The 18,334-nt window shown below is 40.4% G+C and overlaps 2 protein-coding genes and 1 long non-coding RNA gene across 4 annotated transcripts; 1 reads left to right on the top strand and 2 right to left on the bottom strand.

Annotated features, from left to right (window-relative positions):
* Positions 1 to 1,952: 1,952 nt before the first annotated feature.
* Positions 1,953 to 10,436, top strand: rmdn3 (regulator of microtubule dynamics 3). The gene is made up of 12 exons (XM_016680970.1): positions 1,953 to 2,549; positions 3,387 to 3,576; positions 3,743 to 3,883; positions 4,232 to 4,544; positions 4,794 to 4,896; positions 6,123 to 6,183; positions 6,270 to 6,345; positions 7,324 to 7,401; positions 7,803 to 7,901; positions 8,921 to 8,974; positions 9,090 to 9,164; positions 9,415 to 10,436. Exons 1-12 carry the CDS (start codon positions 2,348 to 2,350, stop codon positions 9,475 to 9,477), a joined length of 1,455 nt encoding a protein of 484 aa, XP_016536456.1. The 5' UTR covers positions 1,953 to 2,347; the 3' UTR covers positions 9,478 to 10,436.
* On the bottom strand, positions 6,593 to 7,577 carry LOC107838494 (uncharacterized). Its single transcript, XR_001664569.1, has 2 exons — positions 7,441 to 7,577; positions 6,593 to 7,046 (listed from the first exon to the last, which is right to left on the bottom strand). It is a non-coding gene; the product is annotated as an uncharacterized LOC107838494 (long non-coding RNA).
* A 14-nt stretch (positions 10,437 to 10,450) lies between the features above and the next one.
* On the bottom strand, positions 10,451 to 14,385 carry rad51b (RAD51 paralog B). 2 transcript variants are annotated; one of them, XM_007570607.2, is made up of 10 exons: positions 14,083 to 14,385; positions 13,459 to 13,550; positions 12,639 to 12,776; positions 12,155 to 12,272; positions 11,978 to 12,069; positions 11,800 to 11,894; positions 11,593 to 11,706; positions 11,318 to 11,447; positions 11,051 to 11,172; positions 10,451 to 10,982 (listed from the first exon to the last, which is right to left on the bottom strand). In XM_007570607.2, exons 2-10 carry the CDS (start codon positions 13,540 to 13,542, stop codon positions 10,859 to 10,861), a joined length of 1,017 nt encoding a protein of 338 aa, XP_007570669.1. In that variant the 5' UTR covers positions 13,543 to 13,550; positions 14,083 to 14,385; the 3' UTR covers positions 10,451 to 10,858. The 2 variants fall into 2 exon arrangements, with proteins under 2 accessions (XP_007570669.1, XP_007570670.1); XM_007570608.2 differs by lacking the exon at positions 14,083 to 14,385 and adding an exon at positions 14,039 to 14,063.
* Positions 14,386 to 18,334: the final 3,949 nt, after the last annotated feature.

The raw sequence follows: 18,334 nt of genomic DNA, 5'->3' as shown, positions 1-18,334 counted from the left end.
CCACTGTGTACCCCGCCTCTCACCCAACAGCCACTACATTCTCACCCAGGGGATAAAATGTGTGTGCTAAACTTAAACCTGCACCTGAATTAACAAAATTCTTTCTTTGTGAAGGTAAAATATCAATTCTGGAATTATCTAGCCAGACTCTGGAATTAAATTCTGCAGAAAATGTGCAGGGTCACCTGGATGGAGGGCCAAAATTAACATAATTAAAAATAAAACCAGAAATGTATACAACTGAAAAAGACAGTAATAATAATAATATCCTCCTTCTCACTTATATCTAGAGAACCTTAGTAAAGTATATTATCAAGTCAAGAAATGACATGTTCAGGATTCCTACCAAAGACTGAATTTTTATTTCAAATCAAGCAGAACTTCAACAAATTATCTGCACACATATCCAGCAGGGTTACATTATGTGTAAAAAAACAAACAAACAAATAAACAAAAAAAGATTTTAACATGTGGTTTAATTTTTTGGATCATAATTTCTCAGAATATTAAAAAGGATGAACTCACTTGTTCATCACTGGATTAAATGTGTTTCTCGTCTGAATCCTCTCAGCAGCCTGTCAGGTCTGACTGATGTGACAATAAATCGTTCATTCCATTAATCTGGTCTGGTCCTTTACTTAACTTCATACATTCATAATTTGACATAAATTCAGTAAGTTTGATTCCACAGCAATCCTCCTGCTCAGCTGAAAAACACCATCTCGGCTCTTACATTCCTTATAGGCCAGATTTCATTTAATCTTTTTGTGGAAACAAAACAGAAAGAAAAACAGAGTGTGATGTTGCTTTCATTGATACTGAGGATTGAAAAGGAACTCCAAAAATGTGTGTGAACATTGTTATGCTTTCCAGAGGTACATAAACAGAACCAGTGTTCAAATATGACTCTTTAAGATTACATTAAAACACCACCATTTTCTTAGAGTAGAATGAGAAAAACATGACATGTGCTAGTGGTTCTAAACAAATAATGATATCACTGATGACATGCTAACAATCAGCTCAGATATCTTGCTCATCCAGTTTTGGCATCACATTTATCTGACATATGTTTCTATCAGTTCACTTTCTCATTTAAATTTGAAATCCTTTGCTTGTCTTTGCACCTTACATATCATTTTTGAATGACTGTCAGAACATTCCACACGTGTTTAAAGGAGTTTGTATTGGTTACATCACCTACTGCATTTTAGAAATATTTTGCTCATATATACATTTTTAATCATTTAGACCAAAATGAGGACATTTTCAAGGATATTCAGTTTCAATGTTTTGTTGCAGAGCTGCAGTTACTGGTGAGACCCACAAAAAGATGTTCAGTTCTTTCACGGTTTGCCAAACAAATTCTACACCAGCCTGTGATTGAATAAACCTGGGCAAAGGTGCCATGACTGCCCCTTCTCTCACCCCATTTTTCATATCTGTCAAACATAACAGCACTGATTTGTGAGGCACATTTTTGTTTGTGGTGCTCTTCCCTAATGCACTGAGTAAAATTAGTAAGTTTTTTTTTTTTTGGTGTTGCAGCTTCAATTAGGACCAAGGAGGAGGAGGTTTGATGTGATTAGAAAAGGCACCAAGAGATGTCTCACTCTTCAACATCACTGAAAAACATTTTACCCTGTCATCTACTGTATGCAGGCCTCCTGTCTGTTATACAGGCTGCTCTCTGAATTTCTGCACATTTAAGATAAGATTCTTATCTTAAAGAAACTTAAGATAAGTTTCTTTATCTTAAGATAAGAAACTTATAAGTTTCTTATCTTAATTAACTTAAGAAACTTAAGTTTATCTTAAAACATGCTCTTCAACATTTGTGTCCTCTAAAACTCGCACTTTGTAGAGTGTTGTTTACTTATAATTTCAATGCCTCTATTTTAAAATCCACAGGAAATGCATTGTACTTTTAAATGTAAAGTTATTTTATTTTGAAAGCACAACCGGAAGTAATTTCGACCGCGCTGGATAGAGGAGCTGGTGAGGTACTCAGCAGCACTACCACAAACTGTTGGAGCATCTTGCCTGAAGACAAATAAATGAAAATCCCAAAATTTGAACAATTGCTTTCTGAACCCTGGTCGTTACATTGTGGATAAAATGCGGAGTGACTGTCCGCTTGCTGCTACGCTGTCCGGGTACCAGCGTAGCTGCTAAACGGAGCTTAGGTCGGGTCAGGTGGCAGAGAACACATGTCACCGTTATTGCTGTTTGGTTCCAGTTTCGGACAGTCGGATCTCTATTTCTCTGAACGTTGTTAAAGCCAAAATGATGGGCCGCCGTCGATAGGAATAGCTAGGGCTGGTACTAGACCTGCGAATGCAGAGAAATGATCATTTCGCTCGGAAGAAACGGGTTACTCGGACTCGCTGTCGGAGCTGCAGCCAGTTTGGGGTTGATTGGGCTTCTAATTTACAGAGAGCGGAGCAGGAGAAGGTCCCAAAGGCTGGAATCTAGAGGCCAGTCAGCTGCAAGGCTGCCTGACCAGGCGGATGGAGCGGCGCTTTTCCAGGAGCCCCTGGATGCTCAGGGTAGGTTAACTTCACACTGCCCCCTGCTGTTCAGATGCTGACATGTCTGCTTCTAAACTCCTTGAGTTCAGGGACTTGTTCTTGATAGACATTTTTGTATGATATTGACAACTAGAATAAATATTTCGAGAGCTAATTTGTCCTAAATTGTGTCAGAACTTGTGTCGGAACGACACAGGTTATTATTTTGTCATTTTATGTCATTTGCAAATGTATTATGAAACAATTACGTTTTTCTTGTCTGGAGGATATTCATGATCTATTACCTCCCCAATGATCTATCAAACAATTATTTTTTGGAGGAAATTAATTAAAGTTCTTAAGATTCTTTCAGTTTGTATAAATTTATTTAAATCAGCCTTTTCAAGTAAGTAGTAGCATAGGATTTCCTCCATTGTTTTTCTACTCATGCCTTCACAGCATTGTGTTAGAAGTTAATGTTGAGCTAATCGTTCATGTTGCTGCAGCATAAACAGGAGTTAGTTTGGGCAATTAAAAAATTACAGCTGCACCGATAAATCAGCCCTGATTTCTGTCATTTTGAGGGATCGACGATTGGCCTATAAATTCCATGTGAAACTGATCTCATTTATAATTGCAAATGTCTGAAACTCGTTTGCAGGTGCTGAGCTGAAAATCACCCACTGTCCCCTTTAGCTCTGACTTTTCAGACAGAAATAAAAAAATCACTATCTGCCAGAATTTACAAGTCAGGCTGTTCAAAGGTTGGTGATTGGCCACAGAACTCTTATCAGTGCAGCCCTATTAAAAATGCTAGAGGCATCAGTAAAATGTCTAAAGTGCAGAGACAGTCAGAGGATGTGTGTCCGTCCCCAGAGATGGAGGCCCAGCAGCAGGCCGTGGCAGCGGTGGAGGCCGTGGTGCAGGGTCTGTCCCCAGATCAGCAGCTGGAGCTCCGGATCCAGCTGGACCAGGTGCTGAGCTGCGTGGCCTCGCTGCGCTCTGAGGTGGCCGAGCTCCGGGGGGGGCTGCAGGGCATCGCCCTGCAGATCATCCAGGATGTCAAGTGAGTGGACTCACCAACTGCCCCTCCTAGCTGTTCTGTTTGGCAGTATGACTCACTTTCTTCAGCTGGGATCTGATCCACGCTTGGCGCTTGTGATGCCGTGTGTCCTGTACTCCAGACTGAAACTGGGCTTCTCTGGCTGCTGTTTTCTTTCACACACCTTTAGAAAGGGAGTGGAGGACAGTCAAAGGCTCCGACGTCGTCGCCATGTCAACAGAGAGCGGACCGACTCAACCAGCTCCAGTTCTATCTACTTTACTGCCAGCCAGGATGTGGGCAGCACCAATGAGGAGACCAGCGAAGGAGGGTACGTCGACCCCTCTCACCAGGCTGTCAGCAGGGTGCTTCTCTGAGATGAACACACATATATATATATGTGTGTGTGTGTGTTTCAAGCCTCTTCAGTCTATTTTAAAATAGCTCAGTACTGTAACGAGTAATGACATCTTTCCCCTCCGTTGGGGGTGCACTGACCCAGACCAAAAGTGTCTAAATGAGTAAAGAATGAATAAATAAAGAACATATTGAGTATTAATCTCAACCTTTTCACAGAGGTATTTGTTGGATCCTGTCTTGAACGTAGCTTTAAAGTCATGTCTTCTGAGAATCCTGTGTTGGGAGCCGTGCAGCATGAAGTGCTTGTTTTGGGCCTCAGGTACTCCACGGCCTACGCTGAGTCTGAGTACACAGACCACGATGAAGATGAGCCGGAACCGGAGCCAGACTCTGAGGAAGACGAGGAGGAAAGAAGCTGTGCCACGGTCCTCACCCTCCGCCAAGAAGACTCCCAAGAGGAACAGGAGAGGGAAGTTGAGGAAGAGGAAGAGGAGGAGGGAAGGCTGTGGATGGAGGCAGAAGTTCCTCACGGAGAGCTGGCTCTGCTTTTGGCTCAGAGTGACATCCTTCACACTGGAGACGCTACTTTAAAAGCAGACGGCTTTCAGCTGCTGCTGGACAACAGAGCAGAGGTGAGTTGCTGTCTGTCCATGATGGACAAAATATGTCCTCAAAGTGTGGACAGGAGCTTCAGCTGACTGAATCTGCTCCTTCAGTGTGTCTGAGATTTTGGGAGATTGATAGATAAATAATTCCCAAAGTTTTGAATCCATTAGGCTGTAAAATGTCAAATAGTTTTCTCTGTTGCTCATGTAAACTAAAAAGTATTTGTATTCATGATAATATCTGAGGTTTTGAACTGTCTCTTCATCCTGCTGCAGTACGGAGACAGCAGGGACTTCCTCTGGAGACTGGCTCGCGCTTACAAGGACATGTACGAGTCTGCCAAGGACAAGCAGGAGAAGTCCAGCTACGCTCAAAAAGGTGGGAGCACTCACACACTCACACACTGACATACTCACACACGCAGACACTGACACACTCACATAGTCACCCAGACATTCTTGCTCCAGACCAGCTTCAGTACCAGGCCGGTTCCAGCTCCGGCTGAATGAATCGTTCCCAGGCCTCTGCAGGCTGAACGTCTGGATGCTGAGCAGGGAACAGTAATTTGGTTCAGGTGTGCTGGAGCACAGAGGTATACAAACGTTTTGCCATGAGGTGCAGGGTCATTCATTCAGAAGCACTCGGGGGACCAGACTAAATATTTTTTATACCAAATTAAAACAGCTGAAAACTAAAAATGAAAAATCAACAAAATTGTTAGCTTTTTGTGGAAAACGGATCTGTAAATCATTGTGGATACAAAATAAGATTTTGCATGATTGCCTTTTGAGACTGGTCCACAGTTTCTCGGTTTCATAATGTGGGATGTATGATTTGTGTTTGAGTAAAAGCAGCTTGATGCTTGTGGTCTGTTCACTTCAAAGAAAAGATGAAAGCAGAAATGTTATTAATAAATGGGAATCTATTTTTTACCTCGTATGTTTTTTTTTTTAAGAAGAAGATGTTAATTATGTGTAAATCATCTAACCTACATGATATAACATGTCCATTTGCTTCAATCACCTTAAGCTTTCTGGCCAGGTTTGCTCCATTCTGAAACTGAGGTCATGGGACCGCACAAAATCCTTCAGAGGGCCGCAAATGGCCCCGGACTGCACTGTGAGCATCCCTGATCTAGGCCTGTAGGAATGGAGCTGCCCAGCCCTGACCAGAACAGAAACCCTAGGTGACCCCAGTGCCACGTTTTTCTGCTTCCAGTCAGGATATGACCGCGTTCTGTGGTAGTGATCAGGAAAACATCTTTTTAATTTTTTTCTATTATTATTAATTTAGTATTTGACATGTGGATCAGTGCTGATCCACATGATGAGTCCTAAGGGCCATAGGACCCTGCTGCCCTGCTGCTGCTGTGGGTCCATCAACAGGCTGCAGGACAGCGCCCCCTGCAGCCTGGAGCTGGTCCATCCACACAGAGCTGATCTGCTCCATGTGACAAATGAAGCTTGCCTCTGCTTTCTTCTTTTTTCAAAACTAATTCCATCAAGCTGATCAGCTAGAGACAGTGTTGGACTCATTGGACAGATCAGAATCATCGTCATCATCATCATCATAGAGACTCTTGTATTAACAGTTGTTGTGTGCAGGTCGGGAGGAGGCGGAGCTGGCTCTGAACTACAGCAGCCTGGATGCTGAGAGTCATAAGTGGTAGGTCATCAGCAGCAGACAGTCAGTGTCCTTCTAACTCCGCAGTGTTTGCATCCTTCATGGATGTCTTGTGGTCGTGTTGTCAGGTTTGCTGTGCTGACCAGACTTTCCTCAGAGCATGAGAGCATGCACAGCAAACTGAAGAGCGGCCACATCCTGAAGGTACAGCAGCCGCCCACCCATCTGTAACAGGGCTTTAACAACACTGAACCACATTAACATACAGATATAAAAATGAGTTTAAATACTGATTTAGTAGACAGCAGAGTGTTTTATTCCTCTGATGATAGAACTCTTTTGAAAAATTTCCATTAGTTTTTCATAAAATGATTAGTTTTTGTGAAGCAAAAACGAAGTGTTCCTGGTCCGTCCATGGCTGAAGGAGGGATAAGAGGATCTTAATGTATTGGAGTTTTCATTTTGCACTAACAGTATACATCATAGTTAATAACCATTTTCTTCAGTGGTCAGTTTTTTTTTTGTTTTTTTTTCATTATTATAATGTCCCAGCTGATGTGTATGCAGACCACAGACAGTCAGAGTTGTAGATTTATTGCTGGCAATCAGTTTTACTGCAGGAAAACCTCCTTGTTTCACACACTGCTGCTGCAGACAGCAACTCCTGCTCTCCTCCTGGAGACCATTCGCTGGCCGGTCTGTGTTTAACTCCGTCTGTCTCCCAGACAAGCTGGTGACTGAAGTGCTGCCCGGCCAGAAGAAAAGTCATGTTTCCTTCTTTTCTTCTTGGAGAGTATAAAACCGTATCAGATGTGTTCTGCTCACCAGTGTCTCTTCTAGATGAAGCCAGTAAAGGAGCCACAGCTGCCATGAACTTTTACTTAACATAGAAAGTACTCCTGGATCTGTGTGTGTGCGTGCGTGCGTGCGTGCGTGCGCATGCTGGCCTTTCAAACCCCCAGTCAGTCCTCAGTTCTGGATTGGTTTTCATACAGTGCAGTTGGTTGTTGCAGACAGACAGAAGGGAGCTGATGTTCAACTAATAAATGAAGCCTTTGAGATTTTTTCTGGACTTTTGCCAAACAAGAACCCTTTTCTCAAAGTGTAGTGTTTTTGCCATTAATATATAGATGTAATTTAATTGAAGCAGTTCTGTGTTGTTTCTCTGCCTGGTCCATCCAGGAGCATCTGGATCGAGCCTTGGCCCTCAGTGATGATGACCCCGTGTGTTACTACCTACTGGGCAGATGGTGCTACGAGGTGAGACCCATCACACACTGATGGAAGCCTCCAACCAACCTGTGTGTGTGTGTGTGTGTGTGTGTGTGTGTGTGTGTGTGCGCGTGCGTGCGTGCGTCTGTGTTTGAATCCAGAAAAACTACCTTAGCTACTACTTGCTAAGGTAGATTTAATCTCAATAGACTCCTATTCTTCCAACCTGAGGATACTTATTTATACTTACCTACCAACCCCGAATAGGATTATCAAGTTTATTTACTTTGGATCAAGATTATTAGCTCTTTCTTCTTTTTCTCTTTCCTTTGGTTTGTTATTTTGTTTGTATTTCCTTTTGAATCCTGTAAAGCACTTTGTATTGCCTTGTTTCTGAAAATGTGCTATATAAATAAAATTACCTTTACCTTTGTGGGGGTGGGCTGCAGGTTGCCACATTTGACTGGTTGGAGAAGAAGGCTGCTGCTGCACTGTACCGGAGCGCCCCCACCGCCTCCATTCATGACGCCCTGGAGAACTTCCTGAAGGTTGGAGCTGCTCTTCATTCTGAGCTCCAACTGTTTGTGCAGTGGTGTAAAAACATTTTGCCATGAGGTCCAGAATCGTTAATTCAGAAGCAATTGGGAGACCACAATAAATATTTTTTTTATACAAATTTTAGGAGAGCCTTGTTGTGCCTTTTAATTCTATTTGCTCCAGATAAAATTAAAACAATGAACTGATTAGCTTTTTGTGGAAAACATTCGAGCTGAGCAGATCAACACATCTGATGGTCAGTATCTGAACACTTGGGACACATAGTGGTGTTAAATATGTATCTATGAACATGTTAACCTTGTGGTTTTTTTACTCATAAAAGTTGGGGAAATATAGTATTATTGGCCTATATAGCTAATAGCAGTTTGCCACCACAGCAATTAGCTGCTTTTCTGTTTTTACTTCTTTCAGGTTTTAGGACATCCAGAGGAAAATGAAAAGAAAAAAATCATACAAACGAAAATTCCACTGACATGTCACATCCTTTCAGAGCCTGGGAGGGATTTTTTCTGAGCCAAGTTTTTGAGATATTCTTTATTTTTCTTTTAAAGCAACAAGAATAATCCTGAATAACAATAAATTAGTCTGGTTTATTTCCCTGTGTGAACAGTAAGAAACAAGATAGAGATAGCTATCACAGTTGTGTATTTTCAACAAATATCAATAATGTTTTATTGTTAATTGTGGTAAGGAGAACTTCTAGATTATAATCCTGGTTTACTATAAATCCTAGAGATCTGTCTTCATTTGTCTCAAGTCACTTTAGTGGGATTAAAACCAGACCTCTGATATCAGTTACCTGAAATACTTTGTTATACATGCTGAAAATTAGTTGCCATTTTGACTATTTCCTGATTTGCAACTGGATCTGTCTGGTTAAATTGAATAAGTCAGTTCATTGTAAACATGGAACAAATGAAAGTCACATTTTGACGTTTATCTCTGCCAGTAACAGAGAAGTGTTTATTTCTCTCTGTTTCTATGGTGACCTTCATGTGTTGTCCTGCAGGCGGAGGAGCTCAGGCCAGGATTCTCCAGGAACGTCAGGCTTTACATCGCCAAGGTAACTAGAAATTCCCTGAAACTCAACAGCTTGGATCAAATCCAAATGCAGTAGTATACACAGGTGCCTTTATGATGACATTAGAGAACTGTAAAGCTGCTGCTGTTTTGCTTAGTGTCACAAGGATCTGGGGAACATCTCTGAGGCCACAAACTGGACCAGGCTGGCACTGAAGATGCCCACAGACAATGTAAGATCCTTCTGCATGTGAACACATGCACATTTCTGTCTGCAGTTCTAAATGTTTGCAGATGCAAAGCAATTATATACATTTAGAAGTCTTGTTTCATTAGAACATATCTATATTCCCATGCCTCTTGGCCAGGTCTCCTTAACAGATTTAATCTCAAAAGACGTCCTATTACAAGAATGGTTAAATAAAATGTGTTTATTTAAGTGATACTAAAATGTCAACCATAACTTTCATCTCATGTCTTCAGGATGAAGAAGCATATGAACTGGAGGCTCATCTTCAGCTTTTAACCGACAAACAAACAAACTGACAGTTGGGAACTCTTTCAGATGTTTTCCTTCACTAATAGATGTCTCTCAAACTATCCATTTTATTATTTTATGACATGTGGTAAATTCTCTAGTAACTGGTCTATTTTTTGCTTGCTTGGGTTGTATTTATTGATTTCACATCTGTGCGTTGCATTTATTGATTTTATCTTTATTGCAAACTTTTCAGCCCTTCAGTTTGTTCCCCTCTACCCCCCTCCAACTGCCAGTCTAAGAAGCAGCAGGCTCACCTGACCACTACACCCATTGATGCTACTGCAGCATGTTTGCCTCCAATGACTGACTAAGGGCTCAGTAACAGATTAGCTGATCTCAGAGCAGCAGCAGGTTTCTTGGTTTTTGAGTGTTAAAGCCTCAAGAGTTGCAGCTGCTGCCAGAAAAGCTGAGAAACTCCCTGGCTGTACAGCCTCAGTGGTGCTGTGACCTTTCAGACAGACGATAATCCATGTTTTCACACTTTAAGTCATTTATTGATTTACATGGTATTTTCTAAACAAAACCTGCATCGTGGGAACAGAAAATAAGCTGAGCAAAAAACCTTATATGGTGGCATCTCATTTTTACATAAAGCTAGAAGAAAAGTCCTGTTTTCCTTTTGCTCCAGCTCTGTTCCATCTTCACAGGTGTTGTTCTGGAAGAGCTCATTTCTAATACAATAATAACAAAGCATCAAGGAGGATACAGTAAAAATCAGAGCTTCTAATTTAGTTTAAAATGAAAATAAATCATGGACAGTTGTTAGAGGTGATGCTCTGGCTCTTCCAGTGTTCAACCTTTGCAGTAATAATGTTTAGTTACATAAGTATTTACATTTTTGGATTCTTTTTGTCTTATTTTCACAGTGACATCATTGCACTTACATTTTTTTTGTTAGCACTCAGTGAAAAACTGATCATGTTATTTCCTGTAAATCTGAATCAATATTAAATTTTAATGAAATGAAACTGCTTGGTTCTGAATGAGTTGCCAGTTTATTAAAGGATCCCCTAACACACTGCTCAAAGAATTCAGAAATTTAGCTATGGAGGGAATACGGACAGAACAGCTTAAGGACAAAAACACTTTAAATAAAATTTCTGCCTTCTTAAGCTAAACTTAGATACACAAGCCTCATCAGAATCTCCAGACAAATATTGTCCATTAGAAGTCATTTGTTTAGGTCTCTCAGGTTACATTGTCAGTACTCCATGAAGGTCTTGTTGCTGATACTCATCATGTAACTGAAGAATGTTTAGATTTAATATGACCTGATGTCCAGGCAGTAGACATTTTCTGACTGTGATGAACAGTCAACCAACCATGAGAACACTTTACTCTAGCTCTTCCTAAGCTCACTACAGCCCCCTGCTGGCCCAGGGCTGCTCAGTCCTTGGCATCTCCAACGCCATCTGCATTGATTGCAAACATGGCTTCAGCCTCCGGCAGGCAGGGGGAGTCGTAGATTTTACAGATCCTGGTTTCTCCTCGGCCCTTCCTCAGGTACAGCCTGGACAGAGGAGAAATGGTTGGAGATGGGGCTGAGGAGTAAACAGTCTTATTTAGAGTCAAACACACCTTGTGGTGGAAGCATGTGCCAAAATGTTGCCACCAATTGGTTTCTTGGGATCTGCTGAAAACATGGCTGCCCCGTCGACCTGCGCCACCACTTGGTTGGTTATTACCACGGCAACTCCAAACTAGAGGGAAAAAAAAAAAAGACAAGTCTCACTTGTTTGTGTTACAACAGCTGCTAGGATGCCTGGCTGATCTGCATAGGCATGATCAACCAACACATCCACTACATCAGAAAATGGGGTTGGGTCACAGAGCTGCGCTGCGTACCTCATCTGCTAACCGGAGCAGCATGCGGAGGAACCGCCCCAGATGCCCCTGCCTGGCCGACAGCTCCCCTCTGCCTGAATAGTCTGTCCTGTACAACGCGGTGGCGCTGTCCACGATAAGCAGGGCATACCTGGAGAAAATATCAGTTATACTAAGGAGTTCAATTGAAATGCTTTGTGAGCATATGATGTCACTGAAGTCAAAATATGTCAGTCTTAATGATGCAGACTTTTGCAGCGGATCATAGTTCAGATATAACTGAGACCACTGCTGACCTGGACTCGGCCATCATGGCAGAGGCTTGATACAGCAGCTGAGTCTGGTGGTCTGTGTTGAAGGCTCGAGCGTAGGCCACGTTGTCCAACACGTCGCTACCCACTAGCCCATACCTAACCTCAGCAAATAAAAGACAAGCAGGAAGGGTTCGAACACTTGACATGTTTAAGTACATTAAATAAATAGATAAGTATAAATGTGTTTACCTGTCAGCTACAGCCAGCAGTCTCTCTGGTCTGAAGGTTCCTTCTGTGTCGATGTACATTGCTTTCCCTTCTCCACCTCCCTGATCAATTGGCAGCTATGGACAAAGGAAAACCAGCTCCTGTGAACAAAACTCTTCACACATCTCCATGTTCAGCTCCTGATCAAACAGGATGCTACCTGACAGGTAACGGCCAGCGTGTGGCACAGCTGGGTCTTCCCGGTCCGAAACTCTCCAAACATTTCTGTGATGGAGCCCGTCTCGATCCCACCTGCACAGGAACAGAGACTCAGCATGGTCAGCTTCCCTCCCAATGGTGTAGAAGTCACTTCTGAGAGGCAGTCACTGGGCCACACCCTGCAGTAATTTGTCCAGCTCCTTGGAGCCAGTGGAGATCTGGATGATCTCTGCTCTCCTTTGGTGGAACTCAGTAGCGGTAGTGAAGCCCATCGGCACCAGTTTGGCTGCTTCTGCCTACCAGGGACAGAACCAAGCACACCAGTGAGAGAGAAAGTAAAGAAGTGCAGAAAGTACCAGCCATGAATTCACCATTTTCATTACTTAACCATTAATTCTCTGATGACTATAATACATTCCTAAATAATGCTCTTAAACTTAATACGTGGAAAAAGCTCTGTGCATCCTTATCAGCATCTCAGTGAGGAACTATTTCACAACCCCAAGTCCATTCATTTCATTTCATTGGAGTGGGCAGAATGAAGTAATCAGAGTTCTTTTAATGCACACAATGGAAAACAGAAGATTTCAGCTTATAAATGAACTAAGCTAAATAAAAGTACAGTTTTAGCTCGTGTAAATGAAAGGATAGACATTTCCTACTAAAACTTTGTCTGCTTTGGCTTCACTGATGCCCTTGATGTTGAGCAGCTCTTTCTTGGGTGCATAGGCCACTGCTTCTATGGTGTGGAACCCTGCATCCTCCAGCTTCTTGATGTCGCTGGCACTAATCCCACAGTGCTGCAGGCAAAAAGACAACATCAGCATCCAGCAGGGTGCAGGTCCACCAGTACTGAAATACAAATGATTTATTTACAGACAACACTTTAGACACATTTGTAGCATGTCTCCTGTTGACATTTACTTGACCTTCCTTTTATTTGTGATGTTACCCATCAAACTGCAGGCTTGCTTAGACAAATGTATTTGATGTCATATTAAATCCAAAGTTAAGACAAGTTTATATGTATGGCATATTTCAGCAACCAAGTAGTTCAAAGTGACTTGCATGACAAACCATTTAATAACTTTTAATACCCCCCCCAAAAAAAAAATCAAACTAAGCTCTGAACTACGGCTGATAACTTATCACAATATAAGCGTTTCATATCCGCAGGTATTAATAATTATTGATTTTAAATATCTGAAATACTGTCAGGCTGGTGGCATGGTCTTTCCTGCTTTATCCAATTTTATCTCCACCTCGTTTATTTTTAAGCAGTTATGAGACATGAGAAACCTTAAGGTTAGTCAACAGGTTGTTGCTAGGTAACCAAAGAGAGAGTTAGTTGATGCCAAATATTCTATCAGATGTATTATCTGTTGGTATTCACCTCGTGTCTCTGTCACTGCATTGTTTTTGCCTTACTGTCCAGCCCTAGTGTTAACTAAATCAGCACATCGAGCAGTCGGGATACTTTACCTCCAGTCTGGAGAGAGGCTGTGGGCCGTAGTTCTCCTCCTCCTCCGCCTCTACCTCCACTCTCGTCTCTCCTCTCATCGCCATGACAACACCTGGCCAACAGGGGTCGCAGACAAGTTACTGTCAGTTTTGTACTATAACACAGCTGCTCCTTCGGTTTTTTGTGATTTCAGAAAAAACACCCAGCTTGTCTTTTCTAAAGAACTTCTTTACTTGCCGGTGTTCTGTCAGATTAGAATACGTTGTGACTGTTAAATATCATAGAATTGTTATTGTTCTTTTTACTGTGTACACAGTAAAAACACTACAACACTACTGTGGTGTAGTGTTTGGACGCAATTTAGAGCACATTAACAAGGTGATAGTTCCTGTTTAACTGTACCTCCTCAACTTGTACTATTCTGAAGCGTATTTATTCCGCCACACCGTAATTATTTTAATACTTATGCAATTGTTTAGCCTAGCGTTAGCACAAACCAGGTGCCTTCGATATCTGATCATTTCCTCTTCTTAAAGCTGCTGCCAGCCCCGCAGAGTGGATTGACAGCTCAGGTTCGGACTAGTTCCTAAACCTCCTTACCAATAGTCGGTGTTGAGCTAAAAGGAAGCTTCCATAGAAAGTACCTGCAACGTTTTCTGCCTGATGTCGGCAAATTTCCTCAAAGCTCCCGCGCTCAAAGCACAATTAAAACGTAATGACGTTTTACTTCAACGTCTGTATCGTCAACAGGAACATATGGAAGAAACCTTTCAAAGTAAAAGTGAAAATAAAATTCAGAGTAAAAGCTTTTAGACTCAAAGTTTTAGCTCTCTGGAGACTTCAGTATTAAACCACTTGATATTTAACTTCAGACTGTCACATGTTAAGTTTCACAGTCAAGTCATACAGTGCTTTGCTTATCACTTTTATTTCTTATCAGTAGTAAACCGTGATATTGCTGTAAATGCACAAAAATGTGGATGATGTAAAGAAGGATGGAAGTAATACTCCGTGCTCGATGGTGAGCGAGAGTTTCCCTTGAAAAGACCTGATCAACCTGTGGTAGACTCAGTTAGTGTGGGTTGGACGGCCGGTAGAGGGCAGTATAACCTTTTGTTGTAGATCTGATGATGAGTTGTGAATAGGACAGACTGATTTTCCTCCAAGAACGTTTCAATAAAATCTCTGGCATGACACAGACTCAGATACTGCTAACTGAGTTACTTCTTCTGAACCTTGCTTTAATATGCTGCCTTTTGTAAAACATGCTATAGTTCTGGTGTATGTTGTAATGTTTTTGCTTTATCCGAAATACTAGTGCTTCAATAATTTATATTAAATTGCAATATGATTTTTACAACTTTTTGGAATGAAATTCAAGCCCTTCTCTTTGCAAAGTTAGCTTATGCTTAAAGCAAGTAATGTTCTCTTTTTTTTGTTTGTTTGTTTGTTTGTTTGTTTGTTTGTTTTATTTTACTTTTTAGACACTACAAGTTCTTATTTGGTTTTATTGAATGTTTGAACTGGAATTAAATCTATCTATTGTTCTGAAATCCCAGAGTTTATTTATTTATTTATTTATTTTTGGCTCTGGATTAAAATGTTATTCTAAATAAAGCAATTTTCCAGACATTTTTGATTGTTTACACAAAACTACTGAAATATCTGTTAAAGACTCATCAGTGGAGAATGATGTAGCCATACTACACTTTACATATGAAAACAAAACAGAAACGAAGATAACTGTTTGTGAATTACTTAAATCACAGTACAACAAACATTACATTTGGTTCCATGATGCTTTGGACTTTAGTTGTGTTCAGTTTGCACATGTGTGCAAACTTTTTGAAAGTCTTGTTCCTCTGTATAGTTCCTGTTTGAATTTGATAGTCTGGTTCTTTCTGTGAAATTTGATGTAATTAACTCTATGCTCCTGCTTTTCTCTCCCATTTTCCTTGTTGTTTGAAATCTTTTATATTTTGAATCATATTGTGCTATGTTCTGCCTCATGATTGTTTAGATTTCATGTTTCTATGCTTCTTTGTTTTGTGTATAACTGTGTATAAATATTAATTGTGTATAACTGGGTCGAGATGTGCAAAGAGTGTGCATCTGAACACTTGTAACAACAAGGCTTCCTTTCTATGATTAATGAAGACTGTTTCATGTCTTTGATAAATTAAATATGCAGATGTACTAGCCTAGATGCTATTATTCATTTTTAGCTAGTTTTAGTTAGCTCATTTTAGCTTTACATGGGTTTATTCACACTGTATAGGGTATTTTACTAGATTCAACTCAACAGTTAAATACTACATATCACTAGCAAGTTGTAGGTCAACTTGCAAGTGATACCATTATTTCAGCTAGCTGTAGCTATTTAGCTCATTTTATCTTAAAAGCTGACCTAACTGCAGAGGTTTGAAAGCAGTGTACTGCAGCGATTTCTAATAGTCTTTGGGTGGGATTTTTGAATTGACTGAAAATTTTCACTCCTCTTAAACAGTTTTTCTATAAGCATTTTTCCAATTTCTTGCATTTCTGCAAGTTTTTTTATGCAATTGACTTCAAATTCTTCTGCACTTTTCACCAAACACCTCCAGCTTATAGTATTTACTCTGCATGTCCGTAGGAAATGCAATTGTTTTCTAGTTACAATTGTAATATCTTGTATTTAATTTAGCAACATTACGTGAGCCTTCATTGACTTTTATACATTGCGAGAGCTCACTTTTCAATCAAGCAGCATAAATTCCAATTTAGCTGAAATACGTAGTTCATCCATGTGTACATTTAATTTGATATCCTCCAAAATCAGCATAGCCATGCAAAGAGTGGCAAGGGGTCAGTGGTGTATGACTCCTGAGCTGTGTGATGCTGCAGCAGTACACGATTGTAATGCCCCTGGCATCTTTATATGACAAGTTCAATTTACTGCAAATGCTGGTGTGTGAGCACACAAGCAGAAAAATTGAATTTCCCTTAATTTATTATGACATAAGTCATCGGTCAGGCTTCCTTTTATAGCTTTATAGGGTAATCCAGACAGAGGTGTGTAGCTTGGTTGTAATAGTAGTGTATGAAAAAATTACAGTGTGTTGCTCGCAACTAACAATGATTACACTATTTTGTAATATGTGGTCTTTTTTGGCAAATCTTGTATTACAAAAAATGTTAATAAAATGTGTAAAAGGGTAGCTGAATGTCACTTTCAGCCAAAAGTCATTCCATGTCCTCTGAGATGGAGGGAATCATTGCATTTAGTCAACAACTTTAGAAAATCTTATTTTTAATTAAACTGTGTTAACTTTTCTTAGGAGCCAAAATATATACATAGCATTTATCTGGGTCACTTGTGAAGCTAAACCTACTCTCCGCATCATGAGGTAGGAAGGGAACACGTAAGAATAATTCTGCTGAACACAAGCAGGACAGTTTGATAAACAAAAAAAATCTCCCAAACATTTTACATCAGACATATGACAATATGTCTGATGTAAAATATAAAGACAAATTGCTTTATATTGTCTCACAGAAACCTGACTTCAGCAGGATGATGATATTGGTACAAATGAGTCAGCTCCTAATTATTCTAATTTTCATGTTTGTCCAAATGCTGGGTGAGGAAGAGTAGTAAACGTACTTAATCTTCCAGTCAGCTTAATTAATGAATTAATAGTGACACTTCTTTTCAGTATCTCATTTAGCTTTCCTCGTCCAATTTGCAAAGTATTAAAACAACATCTGTTTGTTGTTTTGCACTCTCCACCAGGACCTTACAAGGTTTTTATATCTGTTCTCAGATTTCTCATCTGATTTAGTGTTAGAGTGATGAGGTCATTATAGTGGGGTATTTTCTTGATTCTGAAAGTAATGGCCCAAATGTAACCTTGAACATTCTGTTGGTTTTGCTCCAAATATCATCTGACCTACACACTCCTGACATCAAACTCAGGACATCATGTTGACATGTGGCATCGAGTCTGGACAAATAATTGTACTTCCCCTAACTCTCTACATTCTATTAAATATCTGCAGAAGGAGCTGAAACATTCCGTCCACAGATGGCACCATTCAAACTGGAGACAAATGGAACAGTTTGTAGATGAGGAGTGGACCAGCATACCTGTGGACAGGTGTTCAAGTCTCATGGGCAGTGTAGTGGGTTATTATTATGAGGTAATATCTGCTAGTTATATTGTTATATGTTTATTCAAATTTCTTGTATATTCCCACTGGATAAAGTTATTTGGGTTACATGTACATGGTTGGGAGTTGTTTTCCTACAGCTGCATGAAAACCAGACTGACTCTCCCTTGTTTTGAATCCTTTATCCTTGGTATAAAACTCATGTGTTGCCTCTGCCTCGCAGAGCTTTTCATCCAGAACTGCTTCATTATTGATTATCCTATAAGCTCTCTGTGTTGTACACAGTACATGAATAAACCTGACTGAGTGATTTCACCTGACAGTGCTTGGTAATATTTTTTTCCACAACAGCAGTTACAGAAATTGCCTGATTGTAGTGATCACGTCCACAAGTTTTGCAACAAAATATTAAGTTACATGTACCATCATTTTTGTTCAGGCCTGTTTCATTAGTTTGAAATGACCACATTTCAAAAATAATGTTGCATTTTAATTGGTTAGTTTTTAGTAAATTTTTATTCATCATTGTGTCGTGTTCAAGTTACTTCAGTGACAACTGTGGGATTTCAGTCATTGATAGAGGGTACAAAAAGGTTTGTCAACATGTGCAAAACTTTTCTTTTGATAAAGCCTTCTAGTTAAAGCACCTTATGTTATCCTGAGCTATCTCAGTCAGGAATTATGTGGCTGAAAGTTTAGGCTGATGGACGACAAACTGACCACTTCTTCTCGCTCCTTAATCTGCAA

This window comes from Poecilia formosa, unplaced genomic scaffold (assembly GCF_000485575.1).
Source record: "Poecilia formosa unplaced genomic scaffold, Poecilia_formosa-5.1.2 Scaffold264, whole genome shotgun sequence".
In the NCBI taxonomy this organism is placed as follows: domain Eukaryota; kingdom Metazoa; phylum Chordata; class Actinopteri; order Cyprinodontiformes; family Poeciliidae; genus Poecilia; species Poecilia formosa.
The sequence above is the reverse complement of the archived record's forward strand: the minus strand, read 5'-3'. Positions and strand labels throughout refer to the sequence as shown.